The sequence below is a fragment of the Anabrus simplex genome, chromosome 2 (genome assembly GCF_040414725.1).
Source record: "Anabrus simplex isolate iqAnaSimp1 chromosome 2, ASM4041472v1, whole genome shotgun sequence".
Lineage (NCBI taxonomy): Eukaryota > Metazoa > Arthropoda > Insecta > Orthoptera > Tettigoniidae > Anabrus > Anabrus simplex.
In genome coordinates this window covers 711961477-711986861 of record NC_090266.1, presented here as the reverse complement: position 1 = coordinate 711986861, position 25385 = coordinate 711961477, and the positions used below count along the sequence as shown (strand labels likewise).

The 25385-nt window shown below is 41.6% G+C and overlaps 1 protein-coding gene across 1 annotated transcript in view; it reads right to left on the bottom strand.

The window, feature by feature from the left end:
• Positions 1–25385, bottom strand: part of g (adaptor-related protein complex 3, delta 1 subunit-like garnet) — a 580467-nt gene that overhangs the window by 172566 nt on the left and 382516 nt on the right. Inside the window, exon 17 of the mRNA XM_067141336.2 lies at positions 24708–24876. Within this exon, the coding sequence (XP_066997437.1) occupies positions 24708–24876 (169 nt within the window). The remainder of the gene's footprint in view (positions 1–24707; positions 24877–25385) is intronic.

Genomic DNA, 25385 nt, shown 5'->3' with positions numbered 1-25385 from the left:
ATATAACGAAAAAATAGAAGACACTTACATCACCAGATGTGAAATTCAAATAAAAGTTTGGGTAAAGTGACCAGTTGTAAACAAGTTCTGTTGGACTGGATGTCTAAAGTGAGTCACTCAGTTCACATTTATTCCTCGTGTGTGTCCCATTTGTTGATAGTACCAGTTCACACAAAGTTAAAACTTTATCTCCTCAAAAAATGTTTAAAAATGTTGTCCGATATTAATTTGGTTAATTAAAAGTCATCAGCAGTTATAAAAGAGAACCGTATAATATATGGATATTATCCTGTGACCAAGTTTCTTAAAAAATATATAAGTTGTAGGCCAATCTGTGGATTACAGTAGGCTCAAAAGTATCCTCCCGACTGTGTCAATGTAGGAAAATGGAGAAATGGCTGCAAGGGAAGAGAGAAAAGAAAGAATGTTAAAAAATTGTAATAATATGTTAGAAAGTCAACCATAGCAAAATTGTAAGAGACGTACCCTTCATCTGTATTCCCCACATGTCGAAGTGTTGGCAATCTGAGGGACACTGTGCTCAAGTTAGCACCAAACTGCCGGTTGAGCTTCTAGTGATGGTGGTAGTGGTGGGGGCAAGTGAATGGTCGTAGGTGGGGAAAGTAGGGGGAGCGCTGTACTCTTGCATGGGGGAATCTCTTATTTACGCTTTAAAAATGTTCTACATATACGGGAAATTTGACGCTGAACAGGCAATTTAATTTCTCTGATCCTTTGTTCACATTGTAGTTCAGGTTAGAGAATTGTTCTAAATATATAAAATAGTTCTCTAAGATGTTCAACAAGGGGCCTTTGACGGCCAGCTTAATGATGATCATGTCTTGCTCGATGGTTGAAAAGCTATGATTAGCATCTGACATAATGTATGTAGTGCCATTGCTGAAAATTTATTATGTCTGATAGCATTAACGTGTTCTGCGTATCTTATTTAAAAGCTCCTGCCCGCTTGCCAACGTAGGTAGTTTGACACTTTGTGCACTTTAACCTGTAAACCTCGGATTTAGGATATTTATTCCGTCTACTAACCGAGATTGAATTATAAAATAAATCAGTACTATTATTATTATTCTTGTTGTTGGTTTTATATGCTGTTTTTAATTTATGTTTACTTAAAACATTACTTGATAGACATTCTCATTGTTTAAGGTGAATTGTTGAGAATTGCTTATTGGTCTCTTTTCCTCTAGGGAGAATTGTTGATAGACAAAATTTGACCTTGTTAATAATACTATTCCCGGGGCGAGCCTCAGCTACCGGGCGGGTTGCAGGTGGCGGATAGCGAACGGCCCTCAAATGTGGGGGTTATCTGCGAGTAAGGGGAAACTCGAATAAGCAGCCCCGGACCGAGGCAAAACTGCTGCCTTGCAGAGAGGGAGGTACCTCAAAGGCTAAGGGAAGAAACCCTGACAGAAAATCTAGCAGGCCGAGGGCTATGAGGGAGGCAACCCCTCCCACAAGGCTTTGGAACTAGGGCTGATAACCCAAGCATCTGAGAAACAATTATTAAAAGAAATTACAGAGGGGAAACCGGGTTGATTAAACTGTTGACGACCAAGCGAGGGAAAAGGACTATGAACATGGCAACCTGGAACGTACGGGGACTAGCTGGTAAGGAGTTCGAACTGTTGTCGGAAATGCTAAGAGCAAGGCTGAACATACTGGCAGTAACAGAGACCAAGAAGAAAGGCAGTGGGTGTGAACAGCTAATGGAACCAAGCAGTGGTGAAAGGTTTTTAATGTTTTATTCAAGCGTGGACAAGGAGCAGAGAGCAAAGGGAGGAGTCGCCACAGTTATCCCCGAAGGCAACAGACATTACGTCAAGTGCTGGAAATTCATCAATGAAAGTATGATCTCTGTGACTTTAACTCTCAACAGCAGCACCAATGAAGACACTACTTTCATTGCTGTATATGCACCAAATGAAGATGACATCTCAGAAGAGAAAGACAGGTTTGACGATGAATTGCAAAGAACAGTAGACGACACCATGGGAACCATTTTTGTCCTTGGTGACTTCAATGGCAGGGTTGGAAACAACGCAGAGGGAATGGAGGGCCTGCTTGGGAAATACGGAGAGGTTCACCAGAACGACAGTGGGAGAAGACTTCTGAACATGTGTGCAAAAAATGACTTCGTAATAGCAAATACTATGTTCCCACACAAAGAAGCACATTGCTACACAAGAGAAGTCGCCAGCCGCAATGAAAAATCCATCATTGACTACATCCTAGCGCCACGTAGCCCGTGGAGATATATCTTGGATGACGGAGTATACAGAGGTTATGAGATTGGAAGCAATCACTATTTGGTAGTTATGCGGCTTCACATCAACATCAAGACCAAAAACTCTGTTAACAGGAGGAAACCTAAAGAAAGAATAAAGGTGCATAAATTGAGAGAAGAGGCCACCCAGCAAGCCTACCAAGATGCCGTGAAACAACGGATTGATCTACTGGATTTGCCACCTCCGGGAAAAGACTAACTGGAAGAGACAGGGTGCCTGTTCAAGGAGGTAATCCTTGAAGCTCCAGCCGAGGCCTGTGGAAAGTCTAGGGGAGGGCAACATCAGAAGAGGACACCATGGTGGACAGAAGAGGTGAAGAACTAGTCAGGGAGAAGAAGGAATTGTGGAAGAAATACTTACTCACTAAACACCCAAGTGATTATGAGGCCTACAAAAAACAAAGGATTGCAGTGAAGAACGCAGTAAAAGATTCAAAACAACAGTCGTGGGAAAAGTTCGGAGAAACAAGGGAAGGAAACCTACAAAATAACCAAAAGCTGTTTTACAGGGTACTGAAATCTTCGCGAACAGAGAAACAGTGTCCTTTCAAGTTCATAAAGGACAAAAGCGGAACCCTCCTCCGAAGTGAAAATGACATCATGGGACGGTGGAAAGAACACTTTCAGGAACTGCTCGGAGGAAATATGGAAACTGAGGATAACGATCAAGCTGGAGAAAAACAGCAGCACCAAGAAGCTGGGACCTGTGAGGAATTACGTATTGAGGAAGTGATGAAAATTAAACTAGGCAAAGCTGCAGGTCATGACCAGATAGCACCTGAGATGCTCAAGTTTATGGGCAAAAGTGGTGAAGATTTGTTCAACTGACAGGGAGTACAGTGTCACTGTTCCAATATTCAAGAAAGGGGACAATAGAGATTGCACAAACCATCGTAGAATATCGCTCCTGAGCGTGCCGAGAAAAATATATGCAAGAATCCTGGAAGATAGATTAAGGCAAGTAGTAGAACCACAGTTCGATGAAGTGCAGTGTGGGTTTCGGCCAGGAAGAAGCACCCAAGATCTCATTTTCACCATCAAAAAACTAATGAGGTACAGAAAAGAGGCACATCTCGCCTTCATCGACCTAGAGAAAGCCTTTGACACCATTCCAAGAGTTGAAATTTGGAAGATACTAAAGGAAAGAAATGTTGATCAACAGCTAACAGCAGAAATTCAAAGCCTGTACAGTCGATGTCAGAACGATGTTCGAACCTGCAATGCAGAGCCTCAGGTGTTTGAGACCTCAATGGGACTCAAACAAGGCTGCATCCTCAGCCCACTTCTGTTCATTACCTTAATGGATGATGTGATCAAATCGTGTAATAGGAAGGTACAGAAATTCAAGCTCGGCACCGTTCGAACGGGGTATGGTGGTCGGTGCCCGACGGATGGGAAGTGCGATTTCGGAAGTGGTGAGGGGAATTCGGCTTCACAAGATCAACCGTGTCCAGGGTGTATCGTGAATGGTTGAATGCGGGTGTCACCGTCCACAACAGACGAACGACCGGCCGTCCAGCCACCTCAATGACCGTGACCGGCGATATCCGAGACGGATTGTCAATAGTGACAGACGGGCAACCGTGCAACAAATCATGGCTCAATTCAACACAGGCCGTGCTAGACACGTCTCCCAGTGGACAATTTGTAGGAACATGGGTTCTATGGGGTATGGGAGCCTGCGCTGCACACGGATGCCACTGTTAACCCAACGTCATTGGGCACAACGATGCGCATTTGTTGCCAGTTACCAGGGATGGACACTGGAACAATGGCGTAATGTGATATGGTCGGACGAATCACGATTTCAATTGCACCATGCCGATGGGAGGCACCGTGTATGGCGCAGACCACATGAAGTGAGGGATCCCGCCTGCCTCTAAGGTGTAGTCCAGGGCGCTGGTCTGTCTGTTATGGTCTGGGGTGCATTTTCCTGGTATGGAATGGGCCCCCTGGTTGTTCTGGAAGAGACTTTGAATGGTACGCGGTATGTTGAGCTGCTCGGAGACCATCCACCCATTTTTAGCCTTCCAGCGCCCAGACGGTTCTGCGGTGTTTCAAGATGATAATGCGCTGCCACATCGCTCCCACGTCGCCCGGGATGGTTCCAGGAACATGCAGTAGAGGTCCAACGACTGCCATGGCCACCCAGGAGCCCCAACATGAACCCTATCGAGCATATCTGGGATGTCCTGGAAAGCAGGCTCCGTGCCATGGATCCTGCACCCACGAACAGACCAGCATTGGCGGCCGCTCTGCAAACGATTTAGTGTCAGCTGCGTCCAGAGGACTACCAGGGACTTGTCGACTCACTTCCACGGCATCTCACTGCAGTTCGCAGTTCAGTGTACTGTATATCACCCATTGTGCCTTTGCTGATGACATATTGCTGCTGGGAGATTCGGAGAGGAATCGCCAAAAGAACTTGTTAATCTGGGAAGGAGAGCTGGAAAAGAGGGGCATGAAAATCAATGCTAGAAAAACTCAGACCATGATGATGTCATGGCAGCCTACCTCACAGCAGATTGCACTGAATGACGGTACAATATTGGAGCAGACCGCCCATTTTAAATACCTTGGAGCCTCATTGCAGGAAGATGGCAGAACAGATGGCGAAATTATAGCTCGATCCCAAGCCTCACGGCGGCTCTTCAATGCACTGAAGAGAAATTTTCTTAACAATTCTTCTGTGTCTAAATTCACGAAACTCCGTGCGTACAAGGTGATTTATCTGCCAACCCTGCTCTATGGTTGTGAAATCTGGGCATTGACCAGCAAATACCGGAGTACAATTCAGGCATCAGAAATGCGATTTCTCCGCAAAATTGAAGGGAAAACGAGAAGGGACAGAATCAGGAATCAGACCATCAGAACCAGTCTTGACGTCTCACCTGTTCGAGAAAATTGAACAGAGCCAATTACGATGGTTTGGACATGTCCAAAGCATGGAGAATAAGAGAATGCCTAAACAAGCTTTGGACGCCAGAATGCAAGGAGCTAGACCACGCGGCAAACCCAGAAGAACGTGGGAAAAAGATGTAAAGGCAGCTGTAAAAGCCAGGGGTGGGGAATGGAGGAAAGTGAAAGAGCTGGCCGAGACAGAACCCGCTGGAGGACCCTCTGAAAAACTTCGACACAGCAGGGTAGAAGAGGACCAAGTAAGTAAGTAAGTAAGTAAGTAATAATACCATTAATGAAATAGTTGATGTAACCATTAAATTTAGTTATTTCTCCAATGGTCTTTAGTTTTTGTCGAGGTTGGATTTAGATAACTGAACAATAAAACCCCAATGTACCGTATTGTAATAGGCAGCTTTCCTCTGTGAACACAGATGTACAGATTCCTTATGAATAGTCGTCATAGTTTGTGTTGGCTTATGGTATATCTTTTAGGATAAATACTCAGGATGTCCGGAAATGGATAGACCCAGAAAATTCACAGTAGAATCTGCTTCAGATTTAGTTTATTAAGTGTGGAAATTTGTGTTGCTGCACTGCAGTCTAGTCTGGTACATCTAGAACATTTTTAAGCGTAAATAAGAGATTGCCCCCCCACGCCCCCCGCACCTGCAAGAGTTCAGCGCTCCCCCCTACTTCCCCAACCTAGGGCCATTCACTTGCCCTCCCCCCCGCTAGAAGTTCAACCAGGAGTTTGGCGCTAACATGAGTTCAGTGTCCCTCAGTTGTTAACACTTCGACACGTGGGGAATATGGATGAAGGGTATGTCTCTTACAATTTTGCTATGGTTTACTTTCTAACACATTACAATTTTTGGCATTCTTTTCTTTTCTCTCTTACCCTAGAGCTATTCAAACATTTTCCTAAATTGACACCGTCAGGAGGATGCTCGAACCTAATCCAAACCACATGGCGCAACAGTCGCGGAGGACCTTGGCCAACCAAGCAACTGTTGCTTATCCCGAAGGCCTGGAGATTACATGGTGTTGTGTTGTCAGCACGACAAATCCTCTCGGTCGTTATTCTTAATTTTCTACAGTGGGGTCACTATCTCACCGTCAGATAGCTCCTCAATTGTAATCATAATTAATGTTATTTATTTTACGTCCCACTAACTACTCTTATGGTTTTCGGAGACGCCGAGGTGCCGGAATTTAGTCCCGCAGGAGTTTTTTGTGCCTGTAAATCTACAGACACGAGGCTGACGTATCTGAGCACCTTCAAATACCATCGGACTGAGCCAGGATCGAACCTGCCAAGTTGGGGTGAGAAGGCCAGCGCCTCAACCGTCTGAGCCACTCAGCCCGGCTCAATTGTAATCACCAGGGCCTGGAATCTGATGACATGTCATCTTTTAAATGGTTCACCACAGACATTGCTAACTTACATACAAATACTGTTCATGGCCCCCATATTGCAGAAATGCACATTTAATAAGCCATTTTTCTAAGAATGTTATTTTTAGCTCATTTTCTCGCTTTTCGCGTCATTATTATGTCATTCTATGGAATTTATTAGAATATTTTGTATGTTTCGAGTCATTTTCTCACATTCTTAATGGTTTATTATGCTTTTTTTTTTTTTTTTTGGCCTATGGTACTGGATATTAACGGAACTGAAAGCGAGGGTGAATACAGAGACATGAGAATCTTCACAACTTTGTTCAACCCTTATTTCTTGGAATATCCACATTCCAGGACACACACCTGCACTTGCAGCTAATCCGGAAGCGATGTTGAAATCGAGAGGGTAAGAAGACAGACAACAGCAGGCCCAGCAATGCCAGTCTGTTTAAGTACCTCAGTGCAACCATGTGTGTGCTAAGTGCGTTTGTGTTATCGGCTGCGATTGTTTTTCGAGTGTATTTAAAATAATACCAATATAATGGTCCGTTATTGGACATTATAAATTTTCCAGCTAACTCATTCCTGGTTGCCAGCATTTTGCCCCCATGTGCTAGGCTGGGCTCATCAGTTGGTACCTAGCACACCTACCAAGACACATGGCTAGTGCATACCGTGGAGGCCACTGCGTAGGCTAATTGGAGCCACCGGCAGTGCCAATGCACTATGAGAGACTGTCTCATTACCAAAAATTGATGCCTGCTTGGCCATCAGATGATATGGATGTTGATTCCCTATGTATTTAAAATGCCGAAATAAAGCCCTCTAGGACTGTTCATTTCAACCAAATAATTTTGGAATTCGGCGAGGATACTTTTACCACCGATAGTGAAATTCTTTTCTACATAATATGTGAAGTGAAAGTGGCAGGAGATAGGAGATTTGCCGTTCACCAACATATTTGTCAAGAGAAGCATATATGTGGTGTCCAAAATAGTAGCAAACGAAAAGTTTCTCAACTGTTACTCTCGCAGTCATCCTCTGATGGCGTACCTCTGTGTTTTGTAAAGACTTGTGTTGAGCTTTGGTTTCTTCGATCAATCCACTCTGGAAATTGAACAATATTAAGGCGACACTCCAGAGATAAAATCGATATTTTGGTCATTTTGGCGAATTTTCTTTTTATTTCTGAAATTGAAAGGATTGAGTTTCTTGTTTCTTGTCACAAAGTTATTCCGTTGAATTCAAACAATTTATCATTTTAATAATGCTTTGTCTGCCAGTCTGCACACAGCAGAAATTGGTGTGGCATCTGCTGAACTGCTTTGTTAGGTAATGATATCACTGTCATGTTCCCATTCAATCAAATATACCTGTTTATTGCAATTACACATCCATGGGATGGGCCAACAGCCACCCCCCTGATATATTTATACAGAATCAAACTGCAAGATCTACCATATTTCTGAATGAATTTATAAAGCCCGTTATGGACTAATATTTCAGTACTCGACTCTCATTGAGCACCATTGTATGCTTGTATTCCTGATGGTACTACAATAGTACTGACAACTAAAAGTTTGTTATTCTTGGAAGTTTAATCTTGTTTGTGATTTCTGTGGTGGTAGCCAGTCTGTTTACTTTTGTGAAGTACGTGCACAAGTAACTTCTTGTAGTTGTGTATTAAGGTACTATTATTATTGAAAGATAGTGTGCTGTAATAACTGATAGCTGATATCCAAGGGAATAAACAATATGCATAAACATAAATCAGCCTTAGCTAAGCGACGAATTGCTGAACTTTTGATAGGAAAGAGACGGGGATCAGCTATTACCAAACAGGAGTTCCCATTTAAGAAACCAGGGATAAAAAGTCATGAAATGTTAACAGAATCAGATTTTCTCATCAGGAAAGTGTTGCATCAACTTCAAGCCATGCAAGTCCTGCACCTATAGACAACAATCATGACATGACAGAAACTACCCGAGTATGAAACTCAAGAAAAGTTGCATTGTGAAAAACAAACTGCAGGTGAATCATTTTCTGTTCTCTGGAGAAGGAGAGACAAGCTCCCAGAGTTACCAGCATTTGTACAGAAGCTGCTAAGAAAGAAAAGGAAGGAAAAACATATGGTTCTGGTGACCTTTAGGTAATGAATCAGGAAGAAAACGTCACTTGAACTTTGCTATAATTTTCCTGCCAATTGTAATTTTACATTTAAATCCCATTTTTCTCCCATAATATTCTGCCAAATGTAACAAAATTTGTATGGTATACGTATCACAGCTATATTAGGAAACCTGCGTATGAAATTTTTCATTGCAGAATTTTTTCCAGTGGTAGGGATTTTTAAGTCTAAAATTTTAGAACCATCACGCAGGGAACTTTTCAGGTGCCAAGCCAGTAGCGTAGCCAGGATTTCAGTTTGGGGGGGGGGGCCCATTTATTGTGATAGGTGACCAAACTTCCAGAGTTTAGGTGGTATAGAATACCTAAAAAGGAAATGAATGTCCTTGGATCCAAGAAAGAGTGGTGGATTCGTCTGGATTCCGGAAGCTAATAGTAATCATAATCTTCTTCTTCTTCCTTTTTTCCTACATCTGTGGGGTCACGGGTGCGAACTATGTTGCACATGTGAATTTGGCCCTGTTTTACGGCCGGATGCTCTTCCCGACGCCAACCCTATATGGAGGGATGTAATCAATGTGTGTTTCTTTGGGGCTTGGTAGTGTAGTATGTTGTCTGAATATGAAGAGGAAAATGTTGGGACAAACACCAAGCCCCCAAGCCAGAATATAAATACGGTAATTTTATTATAATAATGGTCATGTGATAAGCTATAAAGAAGCGACATTTTATACGATTAATGCGGCAAAGAAACACACACATACATGTCGAATAAAGGTTTATCGCCCTTCCCCATGGCTAGATGTTGAAACCAAGAGAATGATGGCCCACCGTGACTCGTTATTTCGACATTATAAACAAATCTTAGATGACACAGACTTTGAATCTTACCGCTACTTAAGAAATCGCACAAAGCAGTTAATCAGAAATTAAAAATGTGCATATTTCCGGAATTTAGCTAACAACTTCGCGCATGGGACCAATTTAGAGCTCTGGGAATAGGAAAACATCAACAGAGCCAGACAACTCCTGACATTCTACTTGACGAACTGAATGATTACTCTAGTAGAATAAATATTCAACCTACCCCAATTAACTGCACCGAATCACTGCCCTCCCCTCCAGCCAATCCACCATTCACATATCACAGTGTCACAGAAAATCAGGTTAAAAAGGCTTTGTACTCGATTAAATCAAAGGCCACGCGTGTAGATTATATTCCTATTACTTTTATACATAACATTATTGGTGCTGTCCTGCCTATACTGACGCACATACTGAACTACTGTTTACTAAACGGAATTTTCCCTACTGTCTGGAAAACAGAAAATATTGAATATTATACTGGTACCTAAGAGTTTAGACCCACAATCTCTCTCTGACATTCGTCCTGTGTTCATACTCCCTGCGCTTTCTAAAATCTTTGAACGTTTAGTATATGAGCAAGTTCTGGAATACCTAAATAAAAATGCTCCTTTGGACCCTTTGCAATCTGGATTTAAGAAGGGTCACAGTACCGCGATAGCACTTTTGAAGGTAAGAAGAAACGCTATAGACAAACGACTGCTCACTAAAATTATCATTCTTGACTTCAGTAGCACCTTTGACAGTATAGAAATTCCGACTATGATAAAGTAAATGGAACTGCTAAATTTCGACCTGGCTGCGCTTAAGTTTTTTAGTTATTATTTGAGTAACCATCAACAGCGTGTAACAGTAAACGACATGGCCTCTAAATGGAAAATGAAACTTAGTGGTGCCCCACAGGGCAGTATTCTAGGGCCCTTACTTTTCTGTATTTATATAAATGACATACCATCCGTGACAGGAAATAACATATCGACACTGCAAGACAAGATATTAACAATGACCTCTGATGACTCAGTATATATGCACAACGAAATTCTCTTATACTAAACTCCACAAAATCTCAGGCAATCATTATTGGACCACGAAAATTACTGAGCTGCTCAAACAATGTCACAATCCCGCCTATCCTACTGAATGGGAACATTATTCCCCACAGTAAAACGGTTAAAAATCTCGGCGTAATTATGAATGAAACACTTGATTGTTCTGGTCACACGAAAGAAATACGTAAAAAGACTTTTGCAGTGCTTCACCCTCTTAAACGGCAGAGGTATATACTTCCATTTGAGCTACAGGCAAAACTAATACAGACACTCATTCTCCCTATTCTTGATTAATGTTACGTTGTTTTAGTTGATATGACGAGAGAAGAAACACTTAAACTTCAACGAGCACTGAATTCCTGCCTGCGATTTATTTACAACATCGGGTACGATGTTCATACCACCCCATACTATCAGGTTGTCTCATGGCTGAAGCCTGAAAAACATCGGCAGCTACACACTTTAACGATGGTGTTTAGGAGTGTTAGCTGAAAGTCAGCCACTGTATATTTCTTCTCAATTCACGTTTTTATCATCATTTCACAGCTTAAATACACGTTCTAGATCCTTTCTTTCTATTCCACTGCACCGCACAAATAAAATTAATAGATTATTTGTGGTGATTGGCGCCACATTATGGAATTCCCTGTCAGCTCAGGTCAGAGAAACTAGCTCTTTATTAAGATTTAAGGTCACCTGTCGAGACTACCTGCTGATGACAGCTGACTGAATGGTTGAAGTGTGAATGTGTGCGTGCCTGAGGATGTCATTTTTAAGTGTTTTTAATACTGAAATGAAATGGCATATGGCTTTTAGTGCTGGGAGTGTCCGAGGACATGTTAGGCTCGCCAGGTGCAGGTATTTTTATTTGACGCCTGTAGGAGACCTGCACGTCTGGACGAGAATGAAATGATGATGAAGACGACACATACACCCAGCCCCCGTGACAGCAAAATTAACCAATGATGGTTAAAATTCCCGACCCTGCTGGGAATCGAACCCAGGACCCCTCTGACCAAAGGCCAACTCGCTAACCATTTAGCCATGCAGCCGCACTTTTCAATATTAATTAGTTTTAATATTAATTTAGTTAGTAATGTATTTAAATTTTTTTAAATTCTATTAATTTATGTAGTTTTAACTGTTTTACGTATCTCAGTATTTTAAGATTTTGATTAGTATGTGGTTAAGTATACGAGAGGGCCTCGAGCCCTAACTTCGCCACTGTAAAAAAGGCACCAATAAATAAATAAATATAGAGTGTAAGGGGTATGGGTATAGATATTTTGTTAGTTGGTAAAGAAAAATATATGTCACAACATATGCTAGGGAGTGTTTACCTTGTCCTATTAGTTTCCCTAGCGGCTAGGGCAGCGCAGTTGTGAGCTTGCATCTGGGAGCCAATGGATTCAAACCCTTCTGTCGGCAGCCCTGAAAATGGTCTCCCATGGTTTCCCATTTTCACACCAGGCAAATTCTGGGGCTGTACCTTAATTAAGGCCACGGCCGCTTCCTTCCCACTCCTATGCCTTTCCTATCCCACCGTCAACATAAGGCCTATCAGTGTCGTTGCGACGTAAAGCAAATTTTTAATTCGTTTCCCTCGCAAGTCTGGGGTGCAGAATATAGTAGCATAAAATTACAGTTTTATGACGCTAATATTCGTATACATAATTTTTATTAACATGCCAGAAACCAACGACATGGAGCTGTTGCCATTTCAACACCGTTTGGAGGGCCACCGACCAAAGTCGGGATTTGAACCTGCGAACTCGGACTCAGAAGGACAGCGACTCAACCAACTGAACCACATGAAAAGGAGGCGTTTGTGATTATTGTTATAAATAGATTCAGTTAGTATGTTTACACACGTTTTATGAAGAGCATTTATTAAGGAGTACGTTTTCCAACTGTCCTAAGTGCACGAGACCGGACGGAAGAACTAGCTGGAAGCTAAAGAGCCTTGCAGCGATGTCGCTTCCTTCTCTGTACACTTTTCCAAACCAAACTCCATGGCGTAACAGCCCCGAAGGGACATCGCCTACCAAGCGACCGCTGTTCAGCCCGAAGTCCTGCAAATTACAAGGTGTCCTGTGGTCAGCACGACGAATCCTCTCCGCCGTTATTCTAGGTTTTCTGGACCGGGGCCGCCATCTCACTGTCAGATAGCTACTCAATTATAAGTTCGTGGGCTGAGTGTACCTGGAACCAGTTTTCAGATCCAGGTAAAAAACCCTGACCTGGCTGGGAATCGAACCCGGGGCCTCCGGTAAGAGGCAGGCAAGCTACCCCTACACCGCGGGGTCGGCTTGTTACTTTTAGGTCTCCTTATTTTAGAATTAGACTTAAGGCATCCTGCATTATAATGCCCGCCACTGACAAGAGTTAAGAAAGGCATGGGATCGGGAAGATACAGCCTTGTTTGTGGGTGCAATAGAGTTGGCCATGAGTCTCCCGTGATCGAAGTATCTACGACCTGGCAGGTAGTCGCCTTCACGGGGTGTAGTACCAAAGTGTTTTTTTTTAGAAACAAAATTAAATGAAGATTCTACTTCCTCACAAACGAAGAACGATATTATCAATTTTACGAACAATTTCAATAATGCAGCCGGTTTAGAGTACAGAAGCTATGATTTCGATTGTTGGATATAATTACATGGTAACAATCAAAACCATCAATATCTGCAGAAGATCCGTCACCGCACTCGGTAGGACCGGCTTTCTTTTCATATCCACCAGGCGAGTTGGCCGTGCGGTTAAGGGCGCACAGCGGTGTGCTTGCATCCGCTTCGAACCCCACTGTCGGCAGCCCTAAAGATGGTTTTCCGTGGTTTCCCATTTTCACACCTTAATGACAGCTGATGGCGGAGCTGTTGAGGATCCAACCAGCCTTAGGGCTGAAGACTGAACATACAACATACAATTAAGCCTACGGCCGCTTCCTTCCCACTCCTAACCCTTTACTTTCCCATCATTGCCGTAAGACCTACGGTGCGACGTGAAGCAAATTCTAAATACGAAATAAAATATCTTTTCACAACCCCTTCCATGGAAAAGTTGTATCCACGCTACTGGCCTAGACTTGGCCACTGAAATTATTTCGTGGGTACGCCACTGCATCCACTCACCATTTAAGGTACAAGGTAAGCCCGAAGAATGGTTGATACTCAAATTACATCATCATAAATGATGCGGTTATTACTCAAAAGTACTAAAGAAAGGTAAGGCATGCGACCTAGTGTTTTAAGTGGAATCTGTATCGATAGAACGTGACTTTTTTTTTTTTTGCTAGTTGCTTTATGTCGCACCGACACAGATACGTCTTATGGCGACGAAGGGACAGGAAAGGGTTAGGAGTGGGAAGGAAGTGGCCGTGGCCTTAATTAAGGTACAGCCCCAGCATTTGCCTGGTGTGAAAATGGGAAACCACGGAAAACCATTTTCAGGGCTGCCGTAGAATGTGACTTCCCATTTTAAAAACGTTTCATGCATCGACTGCGACTCAAGTCTCGGCCGTCTTGATGAAAAGATAGAACCATTGGAACTGAGTTATCACGTCCGCTAATTACAAGATAGTTACATGCACTTTTTATGGTGCCATTTGAAGTTCCAATCAGTCCCCGGGCATTTGACAAAATATATAGACCTACCTATAGAACTAAGGTACGCATCTGTGATCTGTCTTGCTACTGTTAGAATTTTAAAAAAATCATAACTTACCGAGGATGCACATTATTTTGCCCTTAGTGGCAAATAAAGCTATTATATGGCACAAAATGAGAAACTGACGTGCAGCTGTCAATCCTGTCACAGTCTTCCGAACGCTGCAACTTAAACACAGCACATCTTTCAACCACGGTACAACCCCAGTTTCCTGGAATTGATTTGCAAAAGCTGACACGATGTTGTTCAACTGTTTCTGGCTGTGTACCCCGTTATCTCAGTGGTTACGTTCCGGCCCCCTACTGAGTAATCCCTAGGTAATTGCCCCTTTCCTCATCTTTTGGCATTTGTCAACACATTCCCAATACTGAGGCCTCTACAGTGAAATATCCCCGCTCATCACAATCCTAAGTGTCTTCCTTTCATTCAAGCAGTACAAATATGGAGAATTATGAATGGCCGTATTGAGCCCTGCTAGTAGATTCTTTGTCGCTACGTTAATTCGTCATTTCGGCGTAAGTTTTAAGTTGTTCTTATCGTACGTAAAACAACGGCTGATCCTCGCTCTAGTTTCAGGAAACATTTGGGGGGGGGGGGGGGGGGCGGCCAGTCCCAAGCGCTTGACATTCCATTACCACTGCAGCCTTGCATCACACAGTGGGGTACGTGGATTGACGCCTGTATTTACTATACTGACCACTTTCAGACAGTGAAGCATGTAATAGATTCTTTCGACATACAAGAAGCCAAGGCCATTCAGATGGCTCAAGAATTGTTTTGGGATATACAAATGGAGAGAAAACTAGCGTGCATCAAAGCAAATTTCAGTTCCTTGTCAATTATTACAGGTCTTCAGGAGAGAGGCGTGGCTCTACAAAAAATGAACTATTTAGTCAGAACAGCCTCAGACGAATTAAAATGCATTCATGGTGATTCTGGTGTGGCAGTGTCAGTCAAACTGAAACGTGTTCTAGACAAGAACGTGGGTTTCAATGTTTTGTGCTCCATCTCTTGGATTTTGGCGGGTGAAGATTTCAGCATTATTGGCATTTAAGAAGAACTTGCATCCAGTGATTTAGTGCACTTAATGTATGTTCCAATAGCATCTGTAGAAGTTAAAAGGAGCTTTTCAAAGTACAAAATCATGCTGGTCGACAATCATTGTTCTTTTTCCTGTGAGAATCTACGAATGGTCACAGTATTTTACCTGACTGACATTAGAGATGAAGTAATCTGTCACACAAAGCTGAATTATTGAGGAAATTAACTCTCAACATAAAAAGGTGAGAATTTAAATTCATGCATATTACAATATAGGCTACAAGAAGAAACTTGGAGGGTTCTTCATACCACCAAAAGACCTGAAGAAATGAGAGTGCGATGCGATGATGCAGATTTGCAGTATCAGTAATATAACAATTTCCAAAGAAGATAAATTCTCATAGCCTCTCTACTCCAACTCCAAACACAAACCTACCCGTGGTGTCTCCGCTACGCTGAGCAACCCAAAGGAAGGTTGAGAAACCAACAGCGACAGGACGCTCGGTTGGTTAAAAGACTTATGTAGTGAGGGGGGAACTGGGGATTTTATTCTCAGCTGAACTGTTAGCCCAATAAGTTGGAAAGGATTGACGTCAGGAAGGGCATATGGCTATAAAACATACCTGGCAAAACCATACCAATATGACAAATTCTGTAAACATAGCCTCGGAAACTGCTAGAATGTCCCCCAGAAGCAACGTGAAAGGGTCCCGCCTGACCCTAGTGAGAAATGAGCAAAGGCTACTGGATCATCGGTGGGCTCGGCTAAAGAAGCACGTCCAAATGAGAATCAGTACCCTGAATGTTGGATCTATGACTGGGAAAGGAAGAGGGATAGTGGACCTAATGCTGAGAAGAAGGATTGGAATTGTGTGTGTTCAGGAAACTAGGTTGAAGGGCAATAGAGCAGGAGTGCTTGGGAGTGGCCTAAATTGCTGTACAGTGGATCAAACAGTGCAGGAAGATGATAATTTTATTGGCTTTACGTCCCACTAACTACTTTTATGGTTTTCGTAGATGCCGAGGTGCAGGAATGTAGTCCTGCAGGAATTCTTGTATGTGCCAGTAAATCTACAAACACGAGGCTGACGTATTTCAGCACCTTCAAATACCACAGGAATGAGCCAGGATCAAACAGAAGTTGGGGTCAGAAGGCCAGGACCTCAACTGTCTGAGCCACTCAGCCCAGCTAGTGCAGGAAGAAATGGTGTCAAAATTATTCTCTCCAAAGAAATGGTCATCTGCATGATCAGTGTACACAGAAGAAGCAGCCGAATAATGAGTGTGAAGTTGCATCTTGTGGAAGAGATTACCATAATAATTGCCCATGCTATCAAAGTTGGCTGTGAGGAAAAAGAAAAGAATACCTTCTAGAGGGACCTGGAACAGAAATGTTCCTGTATATCAGGCTGAAGAAAGGATATTTCTGGATGGAGACCTGAATGGACATGTTGGCACTGCATGGACTGAAGCCTATGAAGAACTAGAGACCACAAAAGGGAAGACAAAGCTTTTCAGAATTGCTAAAGCATGCAAAAGAGCATCAAAAGATTTTACACACATCAGGCAGATGAAGATTAAACAAGGAATGGCCATTTGAGATGAACATATTAAGATGAACTGAGAGGAATTTTAAAAAAACTGCTTTATGAGGAGAATGTATGGTTTCTTTTTGAGGCACATTATAATGTAACAACTGGCATATGTAGGGGAGATGTAGCTGCTGTGAGCAAAATGAAATGTGGAAAAGCAACTGGCCCCAATGAAATTCCAGTGAAGTCCTGGAAATGCCTGGGTGAGGAGGGAATATAGATGCTGTGGAATCTAATCCAAGAGATATTTCAAGAAGAAACAGTGCCCAAGGAATGGCAGGAGAGTATCTTAATTCCTATATATAAGGAGAAAGGGGACATTTAGGACTGTGCAAATCACAGAGGAATAAAACTCATGTCCCACGCTATGAAGATATGGATATGAAGTTTATGAAGGTAGGCTCAGGAAGAAGATGACAATAGGGGAAGAACAGTTCAGATTTATGCCAGAGAAACAAACTATGGATGCTATTTTTGCTCTTAGGCAGGTCATGGAAAAGCATAGGGAAAAGCAGAAAGAACTACATAGGGTATTCATAGACTTAGAAAAGGCTTATGATCGTGTGCCCTGTCTGGAAGTATGGAGATATAAGAGAATACCAGAAACGTAAGTGTGACTTGCTCAGGACATATAGCAAGGGGCAAAGAAGCAAGCTGGAAGCAATGTAGGATTGGCAGGGGCCATACCAGTTCAAGATGGCCTTTGTCAAGGATCTGCACTAAGTCGCTATATTTTTGATCTGATAATCTAATAAGATAACTAGCTCCTTCGTATATGCAATTTGCAGATGATATTGTACTATGCAGCACAAATACTGAACAGCTTAAACTAATTAGAATGCTGGAGAAGAGCACTTAACTCTTAGCACTCACACGGCGGGCCATGCCCAACAACGAGAATAACATGCATAGATCCTTTGTTGGGCAATGCCTGACACTATCTTCTTCCCAATATAACTCATTTGTTGGGTTACACACACATGAATTACAAGTATAGTAAGCTACTGCCATCTTTCGACGACAATTTGAAATTATGTATTGCTATGATCTCTTGAAATCTGGCTTTGTGGGCATTTCTTTGAAGACCATGAGAGTTTGTAAACACGTTGTTTAGCAACATAGCGTCGTTCGAGCAGCATGAGAAAGATATAGCCAGACTTTTAGATGAAAGCAACATTGATTTCAGTGATAGCGAGAGATTTTCAATTAAGTGGTGAGGAAGATATTGCAGAACTGGGTTGTGTTGGTGAGTTGAGTGATAGAGATCCCGATAATGAGAAAAGTATGCTAAATGGCAGTGCTGGTACCTCTACTGATGGCTGGAGGAAATACCGTGACACAGACTTGGACTTCAAAAGAATCTGATTCACAGGTACGTCAGGTTATAAGCCACCACAAGGGACTAAACCTAAGAGTGAACTTTACTTTTTCCAATTATTCATGACTGACGAGTTATTGTCAGAAATTGTGCGCGAGACTAACCGGTATGCCAGTGTAAACATTCAAAAGGTTACGCCCCTGAGACACAAGTCTATTTGGAGGTCGTGGACAGATTTTACTCTTCCTGAATTCAAAGCATTTTTAGGCACAATCCTAAATATGGCAATGAACAGTAAGCCTGAATTACAAGACTATTTTTCCGAAGCTTGGTTAGATAAGTGTCCATTTTATAAAGATGTGTTCCCCAGGAAGAGGTTTATGCAAATATTCTCCATGTTACATGTTTGTCCTACATCTGTAGGGCAACCACAGGGAGTTAGTAGAGGAGCAAAAATCTGAAACTTGGTGGAATATTTGGATTGTAAATTTAGGGAGTTCTATGTACCAGGTTGTAACATCAGTATAGACAAAAGTACAGTGGGTTTCAAAGGAAGAATTGTATTTAAGTGCTACAATCCACAAAAGCCAACCAAATGGGGCCTTAGAATATTTGTTTTAGCTTATTCTGAAACAGGGTATGTTGTAACACTTGAGCCATACTATGGGGCCACTACAACAAGTTCTTTTCCTTGACCCCATCCATCATTTACATTCTGGATTGTCTTACATCTGTGTGATAAACTTTTGGTCAGCACAAATGGTGCAACAGGTTTCCATGTATTTACAGACAGGTTTTACACAGAATATGACTTAACTTAGCGGTGGAGCTGCTAAAACTTGGGTACCATCTTACTGAAACGGTAATGTTGAACAGGAAGGGGTTACCAGTTTCTGTTAAGAAAACAGTGAAAACAATGGCAAAACATTAAGTGTGTTCATATCGGAAAGATGACAGGGTTCTTCTCTTAGTATGGAAAGATAAACGTGTTGTGTCAATGCTGAGCACCTACTACAATAATTCAAGCCAGGAGGTAGTAAGAAAGATGAAGGGAAAACAAAATGAAGTGCTCCAGAAACCAAAAGTTGTATGCAAATACAATAAGTACATGGATGGGGAAGATCTGGCAGATCACTTTTCATCCACTTATGGCTTGACTAGGTCAGTGAAATGGTGGCGTAAAATGTTCTTTTGGCTGTTAGAGGTAGCAGTAATTAACAGTTTTCTTCTATACAATAGCCAAAGTAGTCCAGTGAAACACAAACAATACAGAAGGGAACTGATAAAGCAGTCGGTTAGAGATGTACGGAACAAGGACTTGCACAAACACGGTCGGCCATCCACTTCTGACCAGGAAAGTCTAAATGGTCGTTCCCACTTCATTTCTTCTCATCCACAGAGGAGAACTTAAGACTGTGCCGTCTGCAGTGACCCTAATGTGAAGGAGGGACGACGTGAGACAGTGTTTTTCTGCAATACTCGTACAAAAAAACCTGGGTTACATCCTGGTGAATGCTTTGAGAAGTTCCACACAATGCACAATTACAGATAAAAACTGACAGATAATTTCAGGCCTAAAAATGCTGAACATTCCTCCTGAATATTGTATTATATACTTGTATTATATTTCTTTTGTGTTTATTTTATTTTATATTTATAAATATGCTGTTCATATGTTTGCGCTGTCTCTTATCCCTCTGCAAGCAGATTCTGAAATGGAGCCGGAGGCAGGAGTGTTCAGAAAAAAGGAGGGCTAAGGGTTAAAGAGGTCTTAAAATCAGCAAGAATAAGACTGGATACATGTGCCTGGGAGGAAATGGAAATGAAACTGTTTGGATGGATGGAAAAGAACTCCAGGCAAGGAACAGTTTCAGGTACTTAGGACCAACTATGTCTGCTGATGGTAATCTAGATATTACCTGCTGAATTCAGGCTATCTGGTCGAACTAGAAAAGGCTGTCTGGCGTCTTCTGCGACAGGAGACAATGTCTAAACAAAGGGGAAAGCCTATAAATGTGCAATGCAACCTGCATTGCTATATGGAGCAGAAACTTTGTCAATAGTGGAGTCACACTGTAAGTGGCTGGAAGTAGCTGAAATGAAGATCCTGAGATGGATGTGTAGGATTATGATGAAAGCACATATAAAACACAACTTATATGAGGCAGCATTGAATTGACCGAAATATCTAGAAAGGTAAAAAAAAAAAAAAAAAAATTACTGCTCTGGTATGGCCACATTAAGTGCAGGGATGAGAACTATGTAGGAAGGATAATGCTTGACATGGAGCTGGAAAGTAGAAGGTAGACCCAGAAGAAGACTGATGGATTGCGTGCAGAAAGATCTCAGGGGAAATGGAAATGACTTGTCAGAAATGTTGACCCTGAGTGAATGAAAGAAGAAGAATGTATATTACAAAGTAGGTTAGCAGAAATTAGCAGAAAAAGTACATTAATGAATGTAGTACCTGCATCATAGTAAATACTAAGTGGACAATTATTTATTACTTGACATGCAGAAGAAAATTAACTGACTATTTACTATTACATAACCATACAAAATCATAAGAGGGGAGGGGGATGACTTACAGTCTTTAATGATGTAATGGGAAATAAATGGAGCTCCTTCTAACATATCAAATTTTGATGTGTTCAGTTGAATATCATGCAACAAATAAGTAATATTACTAGTTTAGTTTCAGGGACATATCATAAAACACCATATATGCGAATAATCAGCACCATCTAATAATCCGCACACACTAATTTAAGAAGGGACTTAAAAAATTGGCTTTAATTTATGTTTTATTTACAAGAAATTCATTCTACATAATGATGTACTCTTAAACTGAATAAAATATAAGTTTAGAAACGCATCATACTCTTCACATGCTGTAGGGTAGGCAACCTGTTTGACCAGAACTGTCATGCAGTTCGCTTACCTTCCCCCGATATATATTATCAGCTAGTTTCACCTGTGTGTTGTAATAATAATACCGTATTTCACGGCATAATCGTCGCCACCGCGTAATCGTCGCATCCTTTATTTTCAATACAAAAATCGGACTTTAAACCTTTAATTACATAATCATCGCACGTCCAAATTTTGTTCACTAATCTGGTTAAAAGGTAAATGGAACTGCAACGTAAGTTGCACATGAATGCGCAATTTAAATACGTGTATGGTATATGGGCAATTTGGCAACACAGTCACGTTTGCGACATGTTGCACAACGTATAAATAAATAATACCGGTATATGTACGACGCATGGCTTACCGGTAGACTATCGGCAGTTTGACAACGTGGTCGCGAGACAGTATACTATTTATTCACCACCTACATATTATGCTTACCGGTAGGCTATCGGCAGTTTGACAACGTGGTCGCGAGACAGTGTACTATTTATTCACCACCTACATATGAGTTCCCATTTGAAATACGTAAGGCTGTAAGTTATCGCTTATCGGCAACGTCGCCAGGAAATACCAGCTAGGTAGGTTGAATGGACCTCGAACCAGCCCTCAGATACAGGTAAAATTCCCTGACCCGGCCGTGAATTGAACCCGAGGCCTCCGTGTAAGGCTCCATGGGGCCGGCTCCTGTGTTATTGCGCCCGAAGTGAAATCCAAGACGATAACGTAGATTTCCACGGAATTATTCAGCCGAATTATTTACGATGTCTCCGTTGTCATCGCTAAACTCTTATCTTACTACTACGTCATAAGTGTCCGGGCATGGGATGAAAACTTTTATCCAAGCAGTCAAGATAATTATTATCCAATGCTATTAAAGTTTTATTTTATAAACTCGTCAGTAATGTAATGTAAAATCATCAATAACTGGGAAGAAATATTAACCTAATTACCGTATGTTTAAAAGAAATTGAAAAAAATGAATGTTTGTTACTGACGTCTCGGAATACAGTCAACTATACAGTAGATCTACACCGCGCTAGCTAGAGCTCCGGTTTGCGAGCTTTGCGCATGCGCAGTAGTGTGTCGCAACCAACGAGCTAAACTGATAAATTGTTGCATGCTTTGTTGCTGCCTACCAGTATTGGCTGATCTGGAATGGACAGATCACAGATGCATTTATTTGTTTCAGATTTACGTGATTACTGTAGACATGTGTGCGTGAGAATTTAAGTTTTTAATTTGTGTTTTGGGTGTTTGCAGAAATAATTTGTTTTAATAGTGAACAATTACGGAAAGTCATTTATATCGCAAAACATTAACGTGTGAAGCATTTATAAGCGATTATGGGTAAATATAGAAACTATTCTGCGGGCTTCAAGCTAAGCGTAATTGCCTTCGCTGAACAGCACGGGAACAGAGCTGCAGAAAGAAAGTTTTCTGTGAGTGAAAAGTTGGTGCGTGACTGGCGGAAAGTAAAAAAACAAGCTAAAAAGCACAAACCCTTCTAGACGCGCGTTTAGAGGTCCTAACACAGAGAAGTTTCCTATAATTGACGAAGAAGTGTTTAGGTACGTCAGTGAAATACGTAACAATGGCTGCAGTGTATCATATGAAATGTTACAAATTGAGGGACAGGAGGTAGCGCGCAAACACAACATACCGGTAACTCAGTTTAAGGCGACTCGTGGGTGGATTAAGGGGTTCATGCGACGACACAATCTGTCAGTGCGAAGGAGAACAACACTAAGCCAAAAGTTGCCTGCTGATTACACGGACAAGATTGTAAATTTTCACCGATTTGTCATACGTTTGCGCAAGGAAACTTCGTACTTGCTTTCTCAAATCGGTAATGCCGATCAGACTCCAATCTTTTTTGATATGCCTCGCAACAGCACTATTGCGCTAAAAGGATCACGGAGTGTATTAATGAAAACCAGCGGTAGTGAGAAGATGCGATGCACGGCAATGCTAGCCATTACAGCTGACGGGAGAAAGTTGCCGCCTTACATCATTTTCAAGGGGAAAACGATGCCTAAGAATATGCACTAGACGGTTCCGAAGATGACGCAGTGTGGCAGGGAGACGAAGAATCTGATACTGGTATTAACAGAGGTGAGGACGGCGCATCAGATAGCGAAACCTGCGATAGCGACACCGAAGATTTGGAATAAATTGCGTACCGGTAAGTCCGCATTTCACAACAAAGCGATAATTTTTTGCAAGTGTAATATTTTAACTTTAATACTCAAATTAATGACAAATTAACTTAATACGTTCATTTTTATTTTCAGGTTGGAAAAACGTTCGCCGAATTGTTGCGAAAAATTATGAATTTTGTTTTAGACTATTTTAATTATTTTGATGTATAAACGCGAGTATTACGTGCATCTTAAATTTGTATCAAATACAATTTAGTTATAAATACATTTTTTGAGTAATACAAATACTGGTATTAAATATTCATCGTATAATGGTCGCACCCTACAATTTTTTTCGAAAATTTTGGTATAAAAAGTGCGACGATTATGCCGTGAAATACGGTAATGTTATTTGTTTTACGTCCCACTAACTACTCTTTTACGGTTTTCGGAGATGCCGAGGTGCCGGAATTTAGTCCCGCAGGAGTTCTTTTACGTGCCAGTAAATCTACCGACACGAGGCTGACGTATTTGAGCACCTTCAAATACCACCCGACTGAGCCAGGATCGAACCTGCCAAGTTGGGGCCAGAAGGCCAGCGCCTTAACCGTCTGAGCCACTCAGCCCGGCCCTGTGTGTTGTAATGAGTGTACTGCCTGGTATTAGCAGTAGATATATGAAAGTGTTGTGTGAATTGTCCGGCGATTACTATTTTATATTTTTAATTTTTTTGCTAGTGGCTTTACATCGCACCGACATAGATAGGTCTTATGGCGACGATGGGATAGGGAAGGCCTAGGAGTTGGAAGGAAGCACCTGTGGCCTTAATTAAGGTATAGCCCCAGCATTTGCCTGGTGTGAAAATGGGAAAACATGGAAAACCATCTTCAGGGCTGCCGACACTGGGATTCGAACCCACTATCTCCCAGATGCAAGCTCACAGCCGCGCGCCCCTAACCACATAGCCAACTTGCCCGGTATTTTATTTCCTAAGTTGCATTTTGTCCTTTCACCAGTCACGAGTACAACTTTCTCTGACATCATACTTTCTTCCTGCTGGACAGTTTCCAGTGTTCTCTGCATCTTCAATAACCCTCAGCTTTTCTTTAGCAATTACGAGAACTTGTAGCTGCACTTAATGGGGCTCACACTTCATTCCTAACATGCTATTGGTGCCAAACAGACCAAGGCCAGGCAACGTTATACTAAATGGGGTCCACTGTTTCAGGCGATGCAGTACCAACTTTATTTCAAATAATGTGTGCACCCGAGTTATCTTTGCTAAATTATGGAAAAAAATATGCATGGATTATTTTCATTATACAGTACTATTCATTAAGAAGTAATACACAAACTGAACTGGAACAAAACATATGCAGAAGTTTTTGTACCTGGCACTTTCAAGGAAATTGGCAAATCAATGTCAGCAACTGGAACATCAAAGAAGTCTTCAACATTATTCCTATTTAAATCATTCTTGTCCTTGCCACCATCGGTAGCACGAGTTGCTTTGAGGTAATGAGGATTATTTGCTTGCTCCAATTTTCGTGCTGTACGCCGCTATAAAAGAAAAGGAAAAAAAGTAAGCAAGTTTCTACAAGCTTAAAAACAGCATATAAATAGGAGTTGTTACGGGAAGAGTTTTACATCCAACAACAACAGAGGACAAACACACACATATCACGAATACCTGCAGATCTAAAGAAAGTATGAAGAAAACTGGAATATGATTAGCAATATACATTTAAAACATCCACAACTGTCAGGACAAAAAATAAAGGAGGGTGTCAAGAGTCCACAGTTTGTATTTTTGATAGAACAGATACCAATCCACCAATTAAGAAACAATCATACTAGCATATATAAATTTTATATGCTATGAAAAACTGTCATGAACAAATGGTACGTACATACATACATACATACATACATACATACATACATACATACATACATACATGTTCACTACAGACTTACACCTTTCAGCCTTCAGTCTGCAAACCACTTTGAATTTACTAAACACTTCCACAATCCCCTATTTGTAATTAGATTTGTGGCCTTGTTTAGTT